At 39.4% G+C, this 23709-nt stretch overlaps 1 protein-coding gene across 1 annotated transcript; it reads left to right on the forward strand.

Annotated features, from left to right (window-relative positions):
• The first annotated feature begins 14935 nt into the window (after positions 1 to 14935).
• On the forward strand, positions 14936 to 22961 carry LOC145793260 (uncharacterized). Its single transcript, XM_082876042.1, has 2 exons — positions 14936 to 15062; positions 22063 to 22961. The coding sequence occupies exons 1-2, from the start codon at positions 14936 to 14938 to the stop codon at positions 22959 to 22961; spliced, it is 1026 nt and encodes a 341-aa protein (XP_082732168.1).
• The last annotated feature ends 748 nt before the right edge of the window (positions 22962 to 23709 follow it).

Consider the following 23709-nt stretch of genomic DNA (forward strand, 5'->3'; position numbering starts at 1 on the left):
AGATAAGAAATATGTTATTTTAGGACTATTTTGCAAAGAAGAAAATAATAAGTTTTTTTTGCTTATTTTCTTACTTTTTGACTTATGCCCAAAACTATTTGGAAAGATAGAAAAAAACTATTTTTTTACTTTTTTTCAAAATTATTTTTATATGTTGCCACATCAGTAGGCAAAGAGGTAGAATGACCATATTACCTTCATGAAATATGTGAAATTATAACTTTGCCCTAGTTCTCTTTCATAACAGAAATGATATTTTCATAACTTCGAAAGCTGGTTTATTTCTAACTTGCCAAATGTTTTTTTACTCAAATAAACTGGCTTTTGATTTTTAAAAATAAGTCAAAAGTCAATTTTTTCTTTTATCTTTCGAAAATAGTTAAACTTTTAGCCTATTTTGAGAATATGATTAAAAGTTAATTTATTAATTTTTTAAATTTTTTAAAGTCACATTATTTTTTTATTTTTTTACATATTTTTAAAAAAAAAATAAAAAAAATCAATTTTTAACCAATTTTTTAAAATTGATTAAAAAAAAAAAGATCTGGCTTTGGTCCAGTCCGCTATCGAACTGGACCGTGCTGTTGGGTCCGTGAGGGCCCACCACGGGTCCCGTTTTGAAAATCTGAACCGTTTAATGCGTAGAACTCGTTAAATACTATATCGCTGTGAAAAATCACTTTGATCTGATATCGATAGCTATGTGATCAACTCAGTTTTGTATAAAAAAAAATGGACGGTGAATAAATTAACGGTTGATAAAAAACTGTTTTGATTACATAACTATCGATATCCGATCAACGTAATTTTTATCGGAACATAGTATTTGACGAATTTTACACATTAAATGATTCAAATTTTTAAAACGAAACCCGTAATAAATCCCTACAAACTCAATAATACAGTCCAAATCCGATAGTGGATTGGACCAAAATCAAGCCAAAAAAAAACAAGCGTTTATAGTTTTGAAAGGACAATTATCACAAAGCTTGGTAGTCCGACAAGAAGCCAGCTGGAATTACGGAATCATTTCATCTTTTAGTCTTCGTTAAGATTCCAAATCACCCAATCATCTTTTTTGCTTTTTAAGATTCTGATCGGCCAATAATTGATCACTAATGTAATTGCAATCATTTACATAATTTTTTAAAAAAATATCTATTTTAAATAAATTATTAAATTTTTAACTAAATATCTTAAATAGGTGTGAAATTCATATAAATTACATGTGTATGAGTCTCACACTCATGTGAGATGTTTGATAAAAAATTTGATAATTTATATAAAATCCCTAACATAACTTAATTTTGGGAAATTGACTCATAAATTCTAAAATGTAGAATTGTAATCTAATCAGTCCCATATTTAATTTGTTACACCCAAAGGTCCCATTAATTGGGGGTGGATTGTTTTGCCCATGTATGTAATGTTTTTTGATTTGTGATATTATGTTATAATGATGTAGGTGTATGTAACGTTTTGGAAAAGCTTATTATAGAGCTTTATGGGTTTAGTATTTTTTTATGACCCACACGTTGGTGCACCAAAACTTTTTGGAAGCCCACGTTTGGGGAGCACACATCATTTTCCATACTCACAAAATTGTGGATGTGTGTAATATTTTTTGATTTGTGCTATTATGTTGTAATGATGTGGGTGTATGTAATGTTTTTTGTAATGATGTGGGTATATGAAACTGTTAGCACCATAAATCTGCAATTTTTATTATTATTTATTATTTATATAATTGCAGGACACGTGGCATCCTCTTATTCATTTGGAAGTTAAAAGAAGTTATAGAGATAATGGAGAATATGAAGGACAAAATGGATGAGTGGGAGGACAAAGTGGATGAGTGGAAGGACACATGGCAAGACAAGAATGAAGATGGAAGAAATGGGTAGTTACTAAGTAGTTATTGTTGTATTTTTTCTTCTATAAATAGCCATTAATGGCTACATTATAAAGATTCAAGATTCAAATCAAAGACAATTGATTTCAATATTTCTTGTCATTTCCTTATCTTAGGAGTAGTTTAACATAGATTTATATTTCGAAGCATTTATTTTCAACATTTCATTTTCGAAGCATTTAATGCACTTTCTTTTCAAAGCATAGGAGTAGAGGTAAGTAATTATTACTTTGATTGTTCACTCAATCGTCTTTCTCCGTCCATTTTTCTTCTTTTACTTTTTCTTTTCACTACACTTGGCAAATTTGAAGTCCTCTTCGTTGAGGCAAAAGAACCGTCAACACAATCGCTTGATAATTGGCTTGAATTTAATCTGTAAGGATTTTTCAATCCTTGCTGGCACGCTCGCATTTATGATATTTTCCTTCGTAGGAAAAATAAGCCAACAATTTTTGGCACACCCAGTGGGACTCTTTAAAATGGCTAGACGTAGGAGACAAGGAGAAAATGAACGTTTGGAAGAAGGCGTGGAAGGAGAGGTGGAGATACCTAATCCAGAGGATAATGTGATAACACATCCTGTGGAGACTCCTATCTTATCGGAACCCATGGTCGAACAGACCAGTACTTCAGAGCAAATACCATTTGTTCGTAATAGTGGACGGGACCAAGGAATTGGACCATCCAATGTCCCATCTACTCAGCCAGTAAATCCGTGGGGTGGTTTAGTAGATGCCATGGGACAGCAATTAATAAACACAATGGAAAGGTGGACAGTATCCTTTTTGGATCGAATGAATAACCACCAACTAATAAATGTAAGACACATGGAGGAAGTAAATGTCCATCAGCAAAGATTGGCCAGAGATAAACAGCCTATGCAAGTTAATGGACATTCTAATGGTCAAACCAGTAATCAGATTCATGAAAGATTACCACCTCAGTCTTGGTACGAACCCATTTCGAGGCCTGTAGCTAGCCAGAATGCCTCAATGTTCAACAGTGAAGCCATGCAAATTGGTGGATCTGGCCCAGTACAAGAAAATGGCATAAGAATGGTTTCAAACCCCACATTCGAAGCCATACCTGGCACTAGGGGGTACAATAATCCCTTATTCGAAGTTATACACGGGGGGTTGGAAGGTTTTCCTACAAATGGAAGGGATACAATACCTGTTCCAGCACCTTTCGTGGGTCCCTTCGCAGGACAGGCTCAAAGAGGTTACCTACACCCCCAACAGCAACCTGTACCACAGGGACAGCCAGTCCCAAATGTACCACCCTATGGACTAAGAGGACCACAAGCATAAGTTTGTCCACCAAATCCTGTGTTTGTTCCCCCGGTAGTGGTTCAGCAGGCACAAAATATGGTCCCTAGGGATCAAATTATCGATATAGTTAGGGAGTTGTGTGGACCAATGGCTCGGGGGGTCCAAACTCTTGTGTACAGAAAACCATACCTAGAATGGGTCGACAGGGTACATAAATATCCAAGAGGTTTCAGGATACCAGATTTTGTCCTTTTTCATGGGAACGGAAACCAATCAACAGTAGAGCATATTGCTAGGTTTGCTGCTCAATGTGGTGAATTTACCAATCATGACTATATGAAGTTGAGACTATTCCCAAATTCTCTAACTGGGGGAGCATTTGTATGGTACATTAACCTTCCACCTGGCTCTATCCAGACTTGGCAGCAAATGGAAGAGGCATTTCATGCCCAATTCTTCTAATCAGAGCCAGAAGTTTCCATGGCAGACTTGGCAAGATTGAGTCAAAGGCCTGAAGAGAAGGCTACTCAGTTTATTTCCAGATTTAAGAGGGCTCGAAATAAATGTAGAGTAATCTTGCCGGAACCAGAATTCGTAAAATTGGCCCAAAATGGCTTAGAGTTCAGGCTTCGAAAGAAGTTTGATTCAACAGAGTTCAGGGATTTAGTGGAACTGACTTACAAAGTATCTAGATATGAAGCATTACTAGAAGAGGAACAAGATCAAAATAAGGCATCATATAGGACATACTACAAAGATCCTAATTATGAGATTGATGCAGCAGAGATTGTGGGAAAAGAACCTATGATCTGTGAAGCATTAATTCATAAAGATACGACAATTGATCAGCAGTTTAAAAAGAAAGATCTCCACAGGAAGTATTCTTTCGATTTAACTAAGGCAGATGATATTTTTGATCATTTGCTTGCGGCCAACTTCTTTAAGTTACCAAAAGGGGTTAAAATTCCATCTCTTTATGAACTTAAAGGAAAAGTATATTGTAAATGGCATAATTCTTGGTCTCACTCGACTAAAAACTGTGTTGTTTTTCGAGACAGGATCCAAGAACAAATTCGGAAAGGGAGTTTGAAATTCCCAGCCAAAGCTGAAAAAGCCATGGGGATCGATAGCAATCCATTTCCAGAAATTGGAGAGGTGGCAGCCAATGTCATTATGTCAGACTTTCAGAACCTGTCTTTGAAAGAATTGGAAGAAGTCAATGTACAGATGCATGTGGCCAACCAGACAGCAATAAAAAAAGACACTAGAAATCTACCAGCTATTGGACGAGATTTCTCACGTCAGAGGGAAGACTTTGATGAAGAAGCACTGGATGATGACTCTTTAGAGGCAGCCGTAATGCAAAGGATGTGTCCCAGGTGTAGATTGAGTTATAAGTGGTTGAACGGCCTTCCAGTTGATGGGAAGCAATATTACAGGGATGTGCAGAGGCGTTCCAAACCAACCAATGCTTATAATAAGTGGCCGTACCCGGCTAATGTTAGGCGGCAGAGCCTGCAGTTGATAGAATGCATGCTAAAGGCAAGAGGCCCTTATATGAGACCAGGTCACCTAACTATTACAGAATGGAGAGTAGTCATTCTGAAAGAAGATTGGAGAAGAGTTCAGATTTTAGGATCAAAGCCAGAAATTGGCCCCCTGGACTAGCTTCACGAAGGACAGAAAATGATCACCATCATCGAAAGCCTGAATCAGGCTCAAAGCTTGGAGATAGGGCCAAACAATTGTCTTCACAACCAGCCTCGAAGGTGACCTCGAAGGAAGAAAAGGGTAGTTCAACGTCTGGGTCAGTAAGTTCGTGGGTACCTGGGGTCCCAGATTGGTTTGTGATGCAAAACAAACCTAGGGAAATGCCTACCCAAAGGAATGTTAGAAATCGAGGTAGGATGGTTAAGCCTCCTTTGGTAGCCCCCAACAACTGGGTATTGCTGAAACACCCAAGAACGAAGGAACCAGATATGGTCCCCGTTATTTCCAGATCATAAAGGAGGAAAATTCAGCGTAGGTACACCCAATACCAGCAAGACCTGGCAGAAAGTGGAGTGAGTTCTTCATTGATCCAGACTGGAGAAAAGAAGAATCGAAAGTCAGACCATACTCCAAAGCCAGTTCTACAAAACGAGGTGGGTTGCAGTAGAGAACAGTTGGCCAAGGTTCATTCTGAACTAAAAGTCAGAGAGAAAGATAGCCTAGCAGGGTTGGAGAAAGCTTTGATGGAGAGTGGCAGCGAGACAGAAGAAGAAATTGGCGTGAGCCAAAAGAAAGAAATGGTGGAAGAAGAAATGTTCGAAGCTTTCATGGCCAAGCAAACATTTTTGGTTGGAAAACCAGCTGAGGAAAATCATTCGAAGGAACCTGTTAACAATGAAATACCAGAATGCAGCATGCAGGATGTTTCTGAGGTAATTGACCAAAGTGGCCAAGAAGGGAAACAGGTATAGCCAGCCATCCAGTTTGGCTCGTTTTCCCCAGTATCAGTAAACATGGTACACATACTACCGCAGGAATTCCAAGCTGGAGACGAGAATCAAGAGGGGCAAGAAGTTGATCCAATTCCAATCTCTAGTGAAGATTCACAAGCGAGTATGGTACAAGATAATTTCGGAATGGTTACCCCAATGGAGGCTGAGTATGAGAGTGAAGAAGTGGTAAGTATTAACCTCTCGTATCCATTTGAGTATCCCTCGAATTCTATGACACAGCATGTTAAGCCTTTGTACATTAAGGCCTTCTTCGATGGGATACAGTTAAACCGAGTCTTAGTGGATAATGGGGCAGTGGTGAACTTACTACCGAAATCCTCCTTGAAGAAATTAGGGAAAAAGAATCCCAGGTTGATCCCAACCAGTACAACCATTGCTGGTTTTGCTGGAGACAAACAGATGGCCTAGGGAATTCTACCCATCAACCTGAGTGTGGGAACCAAGGACTGCATGACAGCGTTTTTCGTCATCGACAGCAATGCGAAGTACAATGCTTTACTTGGTAGAGATTGGATCCACACTAATAAATGTGTGCCTTCCTCTTTGCATCAGAAAAGGATAATAGCTCTAGGCAATGGGGAGACGGAGGAAATTAATGCAGATCCTCAACCTTTCATAGCCTGTGCAGATTTCGCAGAAGCCAAGTTGTATATTGATGGCGTGGCACCGGTCAGTATACTGATGAAATCCGATGGCTCAGCCGAAGTACCGGCTGATAAGGAAGTAGCACACCTGAAACACTTAGTCCAGGGGAGTGCTGATGAAGAGCTGGTTGTTAAAGATGACAATGATGCCTGGTTGTAGGCAGCAAGATGAAGCACCAGAAGCCAGGTCTTTGGCTTTAATTGAGTTTTCAATATTGGATACAAAGTCAATAGTCCAGAAAGTACGGGAGCAAGAGAAAGAAGTCATGACAATTGGCTACAAGCGGGAGCAGCAACAAGCCAGAGTTTTGACCCTTGATAAATACTGTGCATTAGACATAGAAACGAAAGTCCAAGAAATACAGGAAGAAGAAACCTTGTGGACAGACTTTGTCTATGAGGAGGAGAATAAAGAGGAGGAATCAAAGAGCCTGGAAACAGAACACAGCAAGGAGACTACTTCGAAGTCAGAAGGGATCAAAGAAGGAGTTCCAGTAAGTACTCAGCTACAAGACCCCTTAGAAGAAATAAATTTAGGGGAAGATTCTGTACAACAACCTATTTATATAAGTGCTTGGTTGAATTCTCTTGATAGGGACCAGTTGTTGGTTATTCTGAGAAGATATAAAGATTGTTTTGCATGGTCATACAATGAACTATCAGGATTGGATAGGTCATTAGTGGAACATAGGCTTCCCATAAAGCCTAACTTCAAGCCATACAAACAAAAACCAAGAAGAATGGGTTCAGACGTGATCCAGAAAGTTAAGGAAGAAATTCTTAGACTACTCAAAGCAGGCTTTATCAGGACAGCCAGGTATGTTGAGTGGCTATCTAATATTGTACCTGTAGTTAAGAAGAATGGCAAAATGAGGGTATGCATCGATTTTAGAAACCTAAATCTGGCGACTCCAAAAGATGAATATCCTATGCCTATAATAGATTTGCTGGTGGATAGCTCAGCAGGACATCAGATTTTATCAATGATAGATGGGCACTCTGGTTATAACCAAATCTGCATTGCGGAGGAGGATGTTCACAAGACAGCATTTAGATGCCCTGGAATATCGGGACCTTCGAATGGGTTAAAATGCCGTTTGGCCTAAAGAATGCCGGGGCCACATATCAGAGGGCTATGAACACTATCTTTCATGACCTTATTGGTGGGTATTTAGAGTGTTATATTGACGACATTGTGGTTAAATCCCAATCCATGGAGGAACATCTGTTTCACCTAGAGGCAGCCTTTGAAAGAATGAGAAAGTTCAAATTGAAGCTTAATCCTCTTAAGTGTGCTTTTGGCGTATCATCTGGAAACTTCTTGGGCTATGTAGTACACAAGAAAGGAATACAGATTGACCAGAATAAAGCCAAAGCCATCATTGAAGCCAGACCTCCATCAAGTAAGAAAGAATTACAAAAGTTCCTTAGACAGGTTAATTTTCTTCGAAGATTCATTTCTAACACTGCAGGGAAAACTAAAGTCTTTTCTTCCTTATTAAGGCTGAAAGATGAAGAGGAATTTGTGTGGACAACGGAGCATCAAAGTGCTTTCGATGGAATCAAAGCCTACTTGGCCAACCCTCCAGTACTGATGCCACCAAATGGCGTTAAGCCTTTGAAGTTGTACATAGCTGCAGCATAAGATTCATTGGGAGCTTTCTTAGCCCAAGACAATGAGGAAGGCAGGGAGTAAGCTGTTTATTACTGTACGGGGAGCAAATATTCCGGCGTGCCCGTATTCCTTTCTTCCGTGCTCCGTCGATATCCGATCACCTGCGAGCAAATAACGGTGAGCTACCCGGCGGTGTGTGGCCGGAAAAACCCTCCGACGGTCAAGTTAGCACACACCTTAGAGGGAATAGAGAGAAGGGAGAGAGTGTTTGAGTGTAAGGATGGGGGGGGAGTTTGTATAGGCGAAAGAGACCGCCCAAATTCAAAATCTGACAAGAACGGCGGGTTGGCTTCTCGATGACCAATGGGAGCTCGCCACGTGTCCCCATTTATGGCTACGTCAGGATTGAAGCGACGGGATGAAGAGACGAAGAGCCAGCTGAGTTACTTTCGACGAAAAGGCCGTAAGCCGAGGAACATGACCGGGTAAGGATAACAGATTAGCTCGGCAAAGGCTTGGCGTCTTGACGACCGGAGAAATGTTATCTCGGTCGAAGTGAGTAATCCCAGTCACGCTTTCGCGGACGGGATTAAGGGGCAATTGAGAGGGTGATTTATGATCCGGTGTTGGGCCGGGGTATCGACCGGGCAAGCTGAGGGCCCAGCAGTGCATTGAGCCGAGATGATCAACTGTTCACCCGGAGATGGGCTACCAGAACTTGGGCCGGGCAAGGTTTGGACTGTGTGCCGCCCCGGACCGTGCAGAAGTTGCTCGGTCGGGAAGTGACCGGTCAGACCAGGATGCTTGGTCCGAGGATGGTCGAAACCAGACAGACCGAGAGACCGGCGCTCGGAAAGGCGCGGTCAGCCGAGGTAGTTGATTGACCGGCGAGAAGGCCGATCAAAGTAAGCATCTGGGCTAGGCTCGGCCGGGATGCCGCTTAGCCCGGTCCACCGTTTGTTTATCCGGTTAGGCGCTTAAGGTATGAAGCATGGTACGACCGAGGTAGGGCAGCTCGGCTGCCGAGCACCAGCTGTGTTGGCAGGCAGTTGAGAGCAGGTGATGAATGGCATGGTTTATGCTGACAGATGGGATAGCAGAGCCACATGTCAGGAGATGACAGGGAGTGGATATGGGGCTCAGAAGGTATATAAGCATGTCTGCGCCCCCCATACGCAACACACGAACACTCTGTAAGAAAATCCTTACACTCAAACACTCTCTCCCTTCTCTCTATTCCCTCTAAGGTGTGTGCTAACTTGACCGTCGGAGGATTTTTCCGGCCACACACCGCTGGGTAGCTCACCGTTATTTGCTCGCAGGTGATCGGATATCGACGGAGCACGGAAGAAAGGAATACGGGCACGTCGGAATATTTGCTCCCCGTACAATTACCTTAGTAGGTTTTTAAATTCTTGTGAATGTAAATATTCAGCTGTAGAAAAACTTTGCCTTGCGCTGTATTTTACTGTAATGAAATTAAGATATTACCTTTTGCCTACGACTATCTTGGTAATTGCAACCACAGATTTGGTTAAATATATGTTATCTAGACCTATGTTGAGGGGAAGAATTAGCAAATGGGTATTAGCCTTGTCAGAATTTCACTTAGAATATGTGCCCCAAAAGGCAGTGAAAGGACAAGTTTTAGCCAATTTTTTGGCAGACCATCCATCTCAAACAGAGAGTCAAGAGATAATGGAACTTAGTATGGCTAGTGTCGAACCATGGCAAATGTGGTTTGATGGACGAAAGCCAATGGCCTAACTGGAATTGGTATACTAATCAAGTCATCGCAAGGAATAGAAACCACACATGGTTTCAGAGTGGATGAAACTGCTTGTTCTAATAATCAAACTGAATATGAAGCTTTGATAGTGGGATTGGAAATTCTTATTGGATTACAAGTACATGCAGTTGACATATTTGGAGATTCCCAATTGGTCGTTAACCAAGTAAAAGGAATTTTCAAGTGTCAAAGTATAAGTATGCTGCCGTATTATGTTATCGCATTACATTTGCTCTCTCAATTTGAAATAGCAAATGTAACTCATGTTTCAAGATTCTTGAATAATAGCGCTAATGATGTGGCTCAGGAAGCTTCGAATTTCAAGAGAAAGGATGGTACCCAACGGGACGTAAGCCAAACAACATGCCAAAAATTTATACCACCCTTAAATAAAAGGAATGTGGTCTTGGAAATCAATCATAATGATCTGCAGGAACAAGATTGGAGGCATCCAATAATACAGTACTTGGCTGGCCCGTCCTCAAAAGCCAGCAGAAGAGTTAAATTACAATCTGTGCAATACATTATATATAACAATGATCTCTACAAAAGGGGGAGAGATGGTCTATTGTTGGAATGTTTAGGGCCAAAAGAAGCATTAATAGCTATGGCTGAGGTTCATGAAGGCATTTGTGGTGCACATCAGCCTGGTGTAAATATGAGATGGCTGCTTCGAAGACATTCCTATTATTGGCCAACTATCCTTAAAGACTGTATAAAATATGCAAAGGGCTGCCAGGCATGTCAAAAGCATGGTACAATAAGGCATGTGCCCATAACTGATCTACATGCAGTAGTAAAACCTTGGCCGTTCAGAGGATGGGCCATGGATATGATGGGGAAAATACACCCACCCTCTTCGAAGTATCATTGTTTCATTTTGGTAGCTACTGATTATTTCACAAAATGGGTCGAAGCTAAGCCATACAAAGCTGTAGATCAGACGGAGGTTATTGGGTTCATTAAAGATTTCATCCATAGATTTGGCATCCCACAAACGATAACGGTTGATAATGGGACTGTTTTTGATGGGAAAATGGTAAAGTCTTTTGTGTCTGAGTTTGGAATTAGCCTTGTTAATTCTACCCCATATTATGCACAAGCCAATGGTCAAGCTGAATCATCTAACAAGTCCTTAAAAAAAGGAATACAAAAGGTTGTGGAAGATAATCCTAGGGACTGGCATAACTTATTGTTAGATGTATTGTGGGCCTATAGAACTTCCCCAAGGTCAAGCACAGGAGTCACTCCTTATGCCTTAGTTTATGGGCATGATGTAGTATTACCTGTGGAGATCAATGTTAAATCCTTGAGGGTAAGATGCCAAGACCAGTTGGATCCCGAGCAGTACTATCAGAGTATGTGCTTGGAGTTAGAAGACATAGATGAAGCTAGAATTCTGGCATTAAATAGCATTCTCTTTCAGAAGAAGAAAACAGCCAAAAATTATAATAAGAAAGTCAAACACGTTGGCTTTGATGAAGGCGATTTGGTGTGGAAGACAATACTTCCAATAGGAATTAAAAGCCATAGATTTGGCAAATGGTCACCTAACTGGGAAGGACCATATCAAATTCATAGAATTTTGCCTTTTGGAGCATACCATTTGAAAAATTTGAATGGTTATGTGCATCCCAAAAAGATTAATGACAGATATTTAAAGCCTTATTTTCCAACTATTTGGGAAACACAAGGAATAAAATAAACACTGAGTACAAGAACATAAGATGATAAATAAGAAAATGTTTTTTATAAAGAGTCAAGTACATCATGCCACAAATTGGCCCAAAAATCATTACAATGTTTTAGTTGTTTTCGTACAACAGATTTCCTATTGGTAAATGACAAAAATAGTTGAATAGCTGCAGCCATGTCTCTCTTTTGATCGGTCAGCCCTTGATTGGTGATTTGCAGTTTGATGTCAGTTCGGAGTAAGGCCTGATTCACTGCAGAAAGCTCCTCTTCGAGTTGAGCTTTCCTCTCCAGTAGTTGAGTTCGAAAGTGGAGGCAGAGGAGTGTTGTTCCTTAAGCTTCGATACTTCAGTATGCACTTGAGAAACAAAACTTTGGTCTCTAACCAATTTCTCATCCGCAGCCTTGGCAGCATGACAAATGCTGATGTAGAAGTTGATAGTAGCTGCTGCCTGGGATAGGTGATTTGAGACATCCATACCGGACTGCTCAGCAAGTTTGCAGCACTGAAGAAACCCATTTTTAATTATAGGCCTTTGTAGAGCCTCGAAGGGAATCCTCGAAAAGGAAATTAACAGGTCCAGGCAGGTGTTTGAGTCTATCAAAGGTACAGAAGGCTGGCTGCTGGAGGAAGGAAAGCTCTAAAAAATTTCCAACAAAGAATCAGCCAAAACTAATGGCTCCGCTTCCTCATCGAATATCGGAGAAGTAGAGGTGATGTCAAAGAGGCTAGCCAATCTTACTTCGAAGACATCAATCTCATCATTAGTCATGAGGGCGCCAAGAGGGTTGCCATGGGAGACACAGAAGACTGCATAAGGATAGGAGAAATGGGTGGAACATCTTTAACGGTCTCCATGGTCCTAGCCACCAATGAATCAAGTGAAGGAGGGCTGGAGCTAGGTAAAGGTGATAAGTCACGAGTTGGAGAGCTGCCAGCACCCTCAATAGGGGAATCAATTGCCATCAGAGATGAGGTAGCAGTTGGAATCTCTTTGAAAGGAGAAAGAGGAGCAAGACTCGACAGAGAAGTAAATTGAGGAAAGTCAAGGGTCAAGTGGGAAAGACATGGAGTCAAACCAAGAGAAAGAAGTGCAGGAATGCTTGGCCTCAAGAAAAATGCAGGAAGTATAGACCTTGGAAGTGGAAGTATGGTCTGAATAGCCCTTACATCCTGCATCTGATCAACCTCGAGTGAAACTGAGAGAGGTCTCATTAGAAAGATGAACTCAGAAGTTGCTGCTGCAAGAGGAAGGAATGTAAAGCAATGTTAACTTCAATACCAAAGGCTGATAAAGGAAAAATCGCAGAAGTATAAAGAATTACCTGCTCCAGAAGTGTCAGCGATGATGGGAGAGCTACGAAGGGTGTAATGTCTAGCAGTTTGTTGCCTTCTTGCAGTTTCCCTTTGTAGTATGTCAGCAGCGGCAGCTTCATCTCTCAGAAATTGTTGCTGCCGTCTCTTCTCTGCTCTCTCGAAGACAATCATGGCTTTAGAATGTTCTGGTTCTACTGCCTTGACGGCTGCTTCATGAATGGTATCTTCAACCAAGATAGGAGCAGAAGCAGACATCTTTTTTCTCTTTTCCATTACTTTGGCAATTGTCTCGGAATCAGAGTCTTCGACCATATCAGAAGGAGAGACAGTCACCTTTCTTTTCCTTTTTCTCTGTATTGGCAGGGTCTGCTCCTTCTCAATTTCCTTCTCAACTTCTTCAAGCTGAGATTTGGATTCCGAAGAAATGAGTTCATCATCCATCTCTCTGGCAGTTGTCTCATCCCTAACCAAGTCAAATGAAAAGATGATCGCTCTCTTTTTTATTTTCAAGGGTAACTCTTCCTCTTGATCTGCTTCTTCTTTTTCTTCTCCTTGAATATCGGATGTTTCCTTCTCAAGCTCAAAGAGCCTCATTTTCTTTTGTGATTGGCCACCTCCATAAAAGAAGAACTAAAGATAAGGCGAAATGCATTATAAAAAGACAAAAGGAGAAGGGACAAGGGTATATACCTTTCTTTGAGGCAGCTCGAGTAACTCTAGGAGAAATTGAAGCAGCAGGAGTAGATTGTGCTGTAGCCTGTGCTACAACTGAAACAGTGGAAGAAGTGACAATTCCAGCCCCTTTGGGCTTGGTCACATCTAACACCGTTAGTAGGTTTAGAGGTGGAATGGCCAAGTAGATCTCCATGTTAGTCACCCACCAGTTTTGGTATCTCTTCAATACAGTACCTTGAGGAATGAAAGGGGTATACTCGAAATTGGCCAAGTCGTCTATGAATTTAAAAGTTGCCTCTTCTAGCCTGGACTTTCGGACTTTTAGATCCCTTCTAGTAAAGCTGAGATTTGTGTTGCTACAGAGAGGTATTGGGACCCCTTGTGTGAGGCCAAATTGTCTAGCAAATTGAGCAGGACAGTAAGGTTCAGTAATGCATTTGTAGGCCTTCGGGTTCAAAGTCCCGATAAATAACTCTCTGGGAATCAGAATGGAAGCCCATATATCTTTGTGAATAGGTGAAGTACAGGACTGGTCACTTAGGAAATTCCTCAACCAAGATGGACCAATGGAAGGTTTGAAGGGACAAAAACGGTAAGTAGAAAGGGAGGCTAGGAGCTGGTGGAAGAAAGAGAAGTAAAAAGCAAAGGTAGAAGGGTAAAGTGAAACATTGGCCAACCTTATGCCATGAGTAAGAGGGTTTGGCTCAGAAAATTTAAGGCATTTGGATTGTAACTGAGTAAAATAGGCGAAAAGCCAAAACTGAAGAATCCAGAATGGCCCCCCTTGATTAGCATCTAAGGGTTTCTCACAGAAAGGGAGCAGACTCTATATACGTGACCTAGAACATGTGGGGCTAAGGCCACCTTTTTCTGTAAAACAAAGGCTTTGGCAAGAGGGCAAATTCAGGCATGATTCTCTGAGAAGAGGTGCAGAAGAGGAATTTGCAAAGCCAATACAATAAAAAAGAAAAGAACTCCCTATCAGTCACAGGGCCCTCTCTTTTATTCTCAGCCCTAGCAAAATCACTATAAGATGAGTTAAGGGAAGGGAGAGAGAAAGGGACTGCTAAATCAGGATAATCCGGTCCAAATGGAGTACCAATGGGGGATAGTCCTAGTAAATGGCAAATATCAAGAACAGTAGGGGCCATCATCCCGCATCTAAATTGGAAAAAGTTAAAGACAGAATTCCAAAAACATAAGGCAGCAAGAATAAGGAAAGGGTCCTCTGAGATAGTTACCCTAGATAGTCTGAGAGCATCGAGAAGGCAGAGTTCTTGAAGGTCCAAGGTCCTAGCAGGAATAACCTGATCATACCATTCTTGCCACTCTGGTCTCACCGTGGGCCAGCATCGGTGGGGGCGATTTATCCTCCAGTTCCTCCAGTCAAGACCACCTTCGTAAAGGAGACATTGGTCTTCCAGACGGGGATACAGGGCTGGGAGCTCAGTGAGGATCTCTTTGAATATGGACCCGAGCACGTAGTCTAGCTGCACATGGCGACGAGGGACAAAGATGCGTCCATCAATAGCGCTTTTCTCTCCAGCTTTGTACTTCTCACATTCTGCATCAATGATCCTCTTCAGGGTCACAGATGGGCTCGTACGCTCTACAACTGATACTAAGGGAGAAGCCATTGACAGTATGCTTTTCTTGAAAGTAAAACCGAGAAAGGAAGTAGAGAGGAGCCGTAGATCGGTAGAAAGAGGGGTTTGTGCGTTAAAAGAGCAAGTGGTTTCAAAGCACGAAACAAAAGGGTTTTTTAAAAAAGCCCTCGTGTTTGAAAATATATTGCGCGAGCTGTTAGAAGTGCGAATACAAAAAGTTTCCTTCAATATTGATACTTTTGGAGGGAAAAACCAAGCCCAGATGTTGAGGCTAGCTTCGAAGTAAGATATTTGGCTTCGAAGCCAAGTCTTAGCGCCAATTTAAAAAAAAAAAAAAAAACAGCTCCGAAACAGAGAAGCCGGCTTCGAAGCAGGTTTCCATACCCAAAATATAAGAATACTCAAGTGTTTATTTCACTTCAAAGAGTTTAAAGACCTGTTTTTTGGTTTTTAACAAAAGGTATTGTCCTTCGAGGCAAAACTTGAGATTCTTTAAGAGTGGGATTTGGTGTTTGAAACATCAAAAGCAATAATGACAATGACTAGATGTTGACTATGGTCAAAACAGACTTTAAGTATAAGATTGCTAGAGTCGAAGCGCTGTTTCTAATTGAAAAAATTAGCCAAAACTGTCAACTTTATTCCACAAATTGGAAAGGTTCATAATTGGCTCTTTTAGTGTTTCATTTAAAACAATTAAATCTAGATTCAAAGGATAAAATTGTTCAAAATTCGAAACTCTGAATTGACTTTTAAAACACAAGTGAAAGCAGGGTCAAACAATGCCAAATGAAGAAGAATTTTGTTCATATTAAAACCAAAGCGATTACATCAGATGACCCTATCTCGGTATGAACTCAAGCTCATAAAAATAAGGAATGGAATAAATAACAAGATCATGAAATTTAGTCCAATAATGATCAATAAACTTTTGTTCTTTCCTTATTCTATCTTCCAAGTTTTCTAGCATTGGCTGCATAAGTTGATGTGCTCTCACTTCGTAGTAGAGCTCTTCAGCCTTTATTTCGAAAGCCACCTCTCTTAATCCTTGTTCCAATTTGTCAATGTCTAAGTCATCCCAATACGCAGAATCTTTATTCTTGAAATCACTGAATTCTTCAATGAAGTTCTCTGCTTCGTACTGAGCATGAATTCAAAGAGACGAAAGTTGGTCTAAAGATTGTGTAGTAGCCACAGAATTTCGATGCCAGTGAAGGAGCAATGGAAGTTGGTCCAGAAACATATGAAGTTCTGCCTGAGCAAGGGGATTAAGGACATGGCCCTTAGTCAGAATATCACAAGCCCATCGAAGGTTCTTGAGAGGGACTTCGTCCTCAAGAACATTAAAGGGCAAGTGAGAGAAAGCTGCAAGCAGAAGTTGAGCTTGTTTCCGCTCAGCTGGAGTAGAAGAAGGTAGAGGTTTATAAGGTGGGAAGACGTTTTCCATGGATAGGGCAAGCTTCAGTCTCTCTGTCCAGCAAAGAGTTGGTGGGGGAGAAGGTATGAATACTTCAATTTCGGGAGACGAAGAAGAAGGTGCGGATGCTTCTATTTTCGGAGATGACACGGGAGCAGAAGGAACAAAGGCATTAATATAATCAAGCCAGTTAGAAGAACAAATCTTCGCCCTCTGGGCTAAGAATGATGGGTTGTACCCTTGTGCTTCTTCTGGGCGGCGGGCAACGTGCACTATCTTTGTAGGCATGGAGAATGTATACCATGTTACAAGAAGATTCTCCTCCAGACTACGTCGATGATCAATGGGCACATAGGGATAGACCACTGAACTTCAAGCATAGGAAGGAAACTCTGAAGGGTCAGTGAACTCAACAAAATGATGGTTGATTCGCTCCTTCAAATCATAGGTCTCAGGTGTTGACCAGCTTATCCAGTCAGGACCCCCAGAAGAGGAAGAAGTTGCAGCTTTATCCCATACAGAGATTTGTGAAGAAGAGTTTCTCAAGTCCATATTTGCAACTTTCCGAATCAAAGGTTTGAGAGCAGTTTGATCGAACTGTAAGGGTGAGTTAGAGGAAGAACTTCTTATGTCTATATCTGCAACTTTCTGAATCGAAGGATTAAGAGCAATGTGTTCGTAATTCAAAGGTTGGTAATTTGCAAAGGCATCCATGACCTGAATATAGAAAGGTGGGTAAAGGTGGCTAATAAATGCATGGACGTTCTTTCGATAAGGAACAACATCGACATATGACTCTTCGTGTGCTCGATCGCTGGAGGAAAAAATTAATTCGGCCATGAAATGTATCAGTCTGTTTGAATGCTAAGACAGTGGAAGTGCTTAAAGGATTAAACGAGAGTATTAATACAGATGGTGAGTGACAGTTGCATTTCTGGGAAGATGCAAAACCCATGCACGTTCTAAGACGTGGGAAAAGGACCCTGATCCACTAATATCACCAAGTCTTGGGCATATTAGTGCGGGGGGTAATGTTGGCTACATATTTTGTGCAAGCTAGTGACAATTTGACGCGTGGCAAAGTAAGGGTAATATGGGGAGACCAGTCAAGTCTTCGATTCTGATCATACACGTGGTAGTTAATATTGGTTGTTATAAGATCTGAGTAGCAGCGGATCGACAAAGAGATGCAAGGTGACGTGGCTTCAATGGTTACTCACATTCAAATTCAAATATAGGAGGGAAGCTGTTAGCACCATAAATCTGCAATTTTTATTATTATTTATTATTTATATAATTGCAAGACACGTGGCATCCTCTTATTCATTTGGAAGTTAAAAAAAGTTATAGAGATAATGGAGAATATGAAGGACAAAATGGATGAGTGGGAGGACAAAGTGGATGAGTGGAAGGACACATGGCAAGACAAGAATGAAGATAGAAGAAATGGGTAGTTACTAAGTAGTTATTGTTGTATTTTTTTTTCTATAAATAGCCATTAATGGCTACATTGTAAAGATCGAGGATTCAAATCAAAGACAATTGATTTCAATATTTCTTGTCATTTCCTTATCTTAGGAGTAGTTTAACATAGATTTATACTTCGAAGCATTTATTTTTAGCATTTTATTTTCGAAGCATTTAATGCACTTCCTTTTCAAAGCATAGGAGTAGAGGTAAGTAATTATTACTTTGATTGTTTACTCAATCGTCTTTCTCCGTCCCTTTTTCTTCTTTTACTTTTTCTTTTCGCTACACTTGGCAAATTTGAAGTCCTCTTCGTTGAGGCAAAAGAACCGTTAACACAATCGCTTGATAATTGGCTTGAATTTAATCTGTAAGGATTTTTCAATCCTTGCTGGCACGCTCGCATTTATGATATTTTCCTTCGTAGGAAAAATAAGCCAACAATTTTTGGCACGCCCAGTGGGACAGCCAAGTATAAGAAATGACAAACTATTTGGATTTCGCCATTCGAACTTGTCAATATGAAATATATTGGCGTGAAAGAGAAATTTTGGATCTTCAAGAAGAGATCCATTTTCTTGATGAAATAAACTTCCATCCCTTACAATATTATTTGGTGGAAGAAAAAAGACACCATTTAATTGGAGAAATTCATCAACTTGATATGAAAATTCGCCAATGGAATGATGAGTTATCAACTCTCACTACCAAGTCTTTAACTGAGGCTTTAATGGCCGGAATTGGTGAATTTTTTCAGAATTTTTCCATGGTTAAAAATAGCAAAAGCAAAGAGTTGATTTCATCAATGGCTCGGGGGGTTCAAGAGTCCGTTTTAAAAGAGCCAAATTATGAAATTAACACAACGAAAGAACATGTTCTTGAGCCAAATTTAGCTAAGAATGATGTTCCATGTATGACTCGAGGGGTCCAAAAATTAAATTCTAGAGAGTCAAGTCATGAAAATAACATATCTATGGGTGATTTTTAGAAGCCATTAATGGCTAACATGAAAAAACAACCCACTTTGCCAAATAATTATGAAAACCTATTCGGCAAAAGTCAAGTTTTTAAAACAAACATGGTCAAGAATAATGAACAAGCCACTGTTCATGAATTCAAAATTTTTGACATTTTTCAAAATGTCAAAAAGTATGAATTTTCATGGTCGCACTATACCATAACTTTTGGTGTTCAAAATCCTTTTTGGATTTGTGGTTCACATCAAAATATAATTTTGATGATGTGGCTAATAAAATTAACAAATTGTTCTTATGAGTTCGAAGCACTAAGAACAAGGGATGACCATTTAAAATGCATAAATTTGGCTAGAAAAAGCCTGTGCATTTAAATAAATGGTTGAGAATGGCTTATCTTTTCAAATTGATGGCCAATTGTTTGTATGTACACAATCAAAGCATCGAAGATACATTCGAAGGATTAAGAGTTGTTTCGAAGGTTGATTACTTCACCTTCGAAGCTGTATAAAGCTTTGAAGATACATTCGAAACATCAAGAGTTGTTTCGAAGGTTGATTACTTCACCTTCGAAACTGTATAAAGCTTTGAAAACTCTCGAAATGCGTACATCTCTTCAAATATATGTAAAATGACAATTAATTAGTTGTCGAATAATGCTTCTTTTTGGCATGATAAGTTGGTTTGAAGAACAATAGTTTTGGTGTCTTTGAAGAATTAATAACTGGTTCGAAGCACAAAATTAATATTTTCATTAATTATGTATGAACCAGAACATACAAAATGTGAATAACTACAATGTTGGCCAAAAGCTGCTTCGAAGGCTCTTTTGCCATAATTTGGTAAGCTCCGAAGCACTCTATCTTGCATTAACAGCTTCGAAGAAACAATAATAGTGGTTATGAACCTTCGAAACTTTGCCGAGTATTTCTAAGGATGTAATTTGTCCTTTGTCGGCACTTTCAACCTTCGAAAGATGATTTTGGTCCTTTGTACCACCTTCGAAGCTTGTTTCTAGTCCGTAATAGCTAGCATTCGAGACATCTAGTCATAATTTCATACTCATTCGAAACACTTCATTGGTGCTATTATATCATTCGAAGCACTTTGTTGATATTATTCGAAGCATTTTATTGCTTAGATTAGTCATGTGCTTGGTTCGGCCCTTCAAAAATTCAAGTAAACATCATTTTTAAGAGCCGTGGAGGGTAATGTTAGCACCATAAATCTGCAATTTTTATTATTATTTATTATTTATATAATTGCAGGACACGTGGCATCCTCTTATTCATTTGGAAGTTAAAAAAAGTTATAGAGATAATGGAGAATATGAAGGACAAAATGGATGAGTGGGAGGACAAAGTGGATGAGTGGGAGGACACATGGCAAGACAAGAATGAAGATGGAAGAAATGGGTAGTTACTAAGTAGTTATTGCTATATTTTTTCTTCTATAAATAGCCATTAATGGCTACATTGTAAAGATCGAGGATTCAAATTAAAGACAATTGATTTCAATATTTCTTGTCATTTCCTTATCTTAGGAGTAGTTTAACATAGATTTATATTTCGAAGCATTTATTTTCAGCATTTCATTTTCGAAGCATTTAATGCACTTCCTTTTCAAAGCATAGGAGTAGAGGTAAGTAATTATTACTTTGATTGTTTACTCAATCGTCTTTCTCCGTCCCTTTTTCTTCTTTTACTTTTTCTTTTCGCTACGCTTGGCAAATTTGAAGTCCTCTTCATTGAGGCAAAAGAACCGTCAACACAATCGCTTGATAATTGGCTTGAATTTAATCTGTAAGGATTTTTCAATCCTTGTTGGCACGCTCGCATTTATGATATTTTCCTTCATAGGAAAAATAAGCCAACAGTAACGTTTTGGAAAAGCTTACTATAGAGCTTTATGGGTTTAGTATTTTTTTATGACCCACACGTTGGTGCGCCAAAATTTTTTGGATGCCCACGTTTGGGGAGCACACATCATTTCCCATACCCACAAAATTGTGGATGTGTGTAATGTTTTTTGATTTGTGATATTATGTTGTAATGATGTAGGTGTATGTAACGTTTTTTGTAATGATGTGGATGTATGTTATGTTTTGGAAAAGCTTACTATAGAGCTTTGTGGGTTTAGCATTTTTTTATGACTCACACGTTGGTGCGTCAAAACTTTTTGGAAGCCCACGTTTGGGGAGCACACATCATTTTCCATACCCACAAAATTGTGGACCACATCAATTTGGTGAACCACTTTTTATGGTCCACATCAATTTGTTGAACCACATTTTGGTGGCCCACATCGTACTGCAAGTCCATCATGTGACCCACACGTTGAAGACAACCCATTAATTTGTAGAAAAACCACTTTGGTCACGTTTGTGACCCACATCGTTGTTTGAAGCCCACATTTGAAGACAACCCATTATTTTGCAGAAAAACCACTTTGGTGAACCACATTTGGATGGCCCACATCATAAAGCCAAGGCCACACTTGATCTTCCCATAGTGGACACCGAAATCAGTGTAATCAAAATAATTCAAAAACCCTCCCAAAAACCGTTTCAACCACAAAAAAAGGGTACATTAGTCAAAAAAACCATTCCATCATTACATAATGGGATCCTTCGGATCGCATTACCAAAAAAATAGAACTTGGACGTCTATTAATTTTAAAATAGGACTTGGTAGAATACAACTCTGCAAAATGGGAGTTTCCAATAATTTCTCCCTTAATTTTTTAATGTCCAATATTTATTTTTTTAATCCAGTCTTCTTTTAGAGTTGATGACCTAAGAATTAAGCATATGGGTTGTTTTATTATTATTATTATTATTATTATTATTATTATTATTATTATTATTATTATTATATATTAACCAATTAGTAAATTAAATCATTATTAATGAGAATTCAATATTTTTTTTATAAGCTTAAAGAAATACAAATTAGTAACAAAAAGTTATGAAAATGTAAAGATACAAATAATTTTGGCTTGTTTGTTTCCCAATATGAGTCTACTTTACACCTTCATAAATGTGTAATTACTTTCATTTTGTTTTCATTTTGCAAGCCACAGGGTAGGTAATAACACCTTCAGAAGAAACATGAAGGAGCTCCTCCACCTCTACAAACCTGAGATCCTTATACTGACGGAAACCAAAGTTACTTTCAGCTCTATGGGCAACTTCTTCAACAACCTGGGTTTCTCAGCATTCACCATTTATAGACCTAGTTGGCAGATTTGGAGGTATTTGGTTGATATGGAATATTGACCACGTAAATGTGAGAGCTTCAGTAGTCTCGAACCAGTATATCCAGGCCACTATCCAAAAAGAAGATTATGAGGAATGGCTACTTTCTGCAGTATACGCCAACCCTAACCCCTCTGCCAGAGACACCTTATGGGGAGATCTTGAAGACACTGCGAATAGCATCAACAAGCCATGGCTGGTTACTAGAGACTTCAATGATTACACCAATCAGAGTGAGCGCAGAAGCTTCTCCCATACTCACAACTATGGCAGATCTCGGCGATTCGCTGAAAGGATTAGCAACTGTAATCTCATTGACTTGGGAAGCGTCGGACCTCGACTCACTTGGACCAACAACAGACAAGGACTGACAGATATTATGGAAAGGCTAGACAGAGTTATGAGTAATGACCAATGGCGAGCTCTCTTTCCTGAAAGTACTGTGAGAACTCTTCCAAGAACTTACTTCGACCACTCACCACTGGTGGTCTACACCCAAGGTATGCCCTCCAACCCTCAAAATAGGCCTTTTAGACTTGAAGCTGCTTGGCTTACTCATCCTAACTTTATTGATGTTGTTCTCAATTCTTGGTCTAATATGGATTCTAACCGTCTTGAAGCTATTAATTCTTTTACTCTTAATGTTAAAATTTGGAATAAAGAAGTCTTTGGGAATATTTTTAAAAGAAAAAGAGTTCTCCTTGCTTGTATAGAAGGCATTAAAAAAGCCCAAGCTCATTCTTTCTTCTCTAACCTGCTTACCCTTGGACAAGACTTGATAAAGCAATATAATTTGACTCTCTTTCAAGAAGAACTTTGATCGTATCAAAAATCTAGAAGTAAGTGGATCACTATGGGGGATCAAAATACCAGGTTTTTTTTTTTTTTTTCACATATCTACCATTACCAAAAGAAGGAAGTTGAAAATCCATGTTTTAAAGGATGATGGTGGTAATTGGGTTTCCAACACTACTGCCTTCAAAGCCCACATATTGGATCATTTTAGTAAACTTTTCCAATAGGAGGAGACTCCCTTGTTGAATAATTGGATCAATATTGCTAGAACCAGATTTACTCTTGAGGATAACAATAGACTCCTTGCCCCTATTTCCAACTCTGAGGTGTGGAATTCCATCAGAAACATTAAGGCTATGTTTGGTTGTGATTTCAAAATGTGATTCAACGTAGTAGTTTGAGTATGGTGTTTGGATGGAGCTGTTGAATTAATTTTCCATAGCTCTGTAGAACGCTCTGTCTGTTCTGTCAAAACCGAGCGCGTGTTTCAATTTTTTTTTTCAAAACGGGACGTCCGACCGGTTGACCGGAATAGTGATTTTTTTTGTACATTTTTTTTTTGCAATTGATATATAATCGAAAAAAATATTTTCTGAAATTTTTAAAATTTTTTATGTGCTTTAAAATAATTTTGAGTTGTATGAGTTGTAAATTTTTGTATCAAATTTCAAATGTCAAATCAACAATTTCCCACTCAAATCAAAACTCTTTTCAAAACTCTTTACCAAACAAATTTTCTACACTCAAATCATAATTCCACAACACACAAACTC

This window comes from Camellia sinensis, chromosome 6 (assembly GCF_055761805.1).
Source record: "Camellia sinensis isolate YWXY chromosome 6, ASM5576180v1, whole genome shotgun sequence".
Lineage (NCBI taxonomy): Eukaryota > Viridiplantae > Streptophyta > Magnoliopsida > Ericales > Theaceae > Camellia > Camellia sinensis.

Bases quoted from the DNA above. Each gene is read 5' to 3' on its own strand.
- LOC145793260 (XM_082876042.1), top strand. From the start codon at position 14,936: ATGCGTCCATCAATAGCGCTTTTCTCTCCAGCTTTGTACTTCTCACAT. The intron at 15,063-22,062 runs GTATGCTTTTCT...AGTTACTTTCAG, and splicing joins TAAGGGAGAAGCCATTGACA to CTCTATGGGCAACTTCTTCA.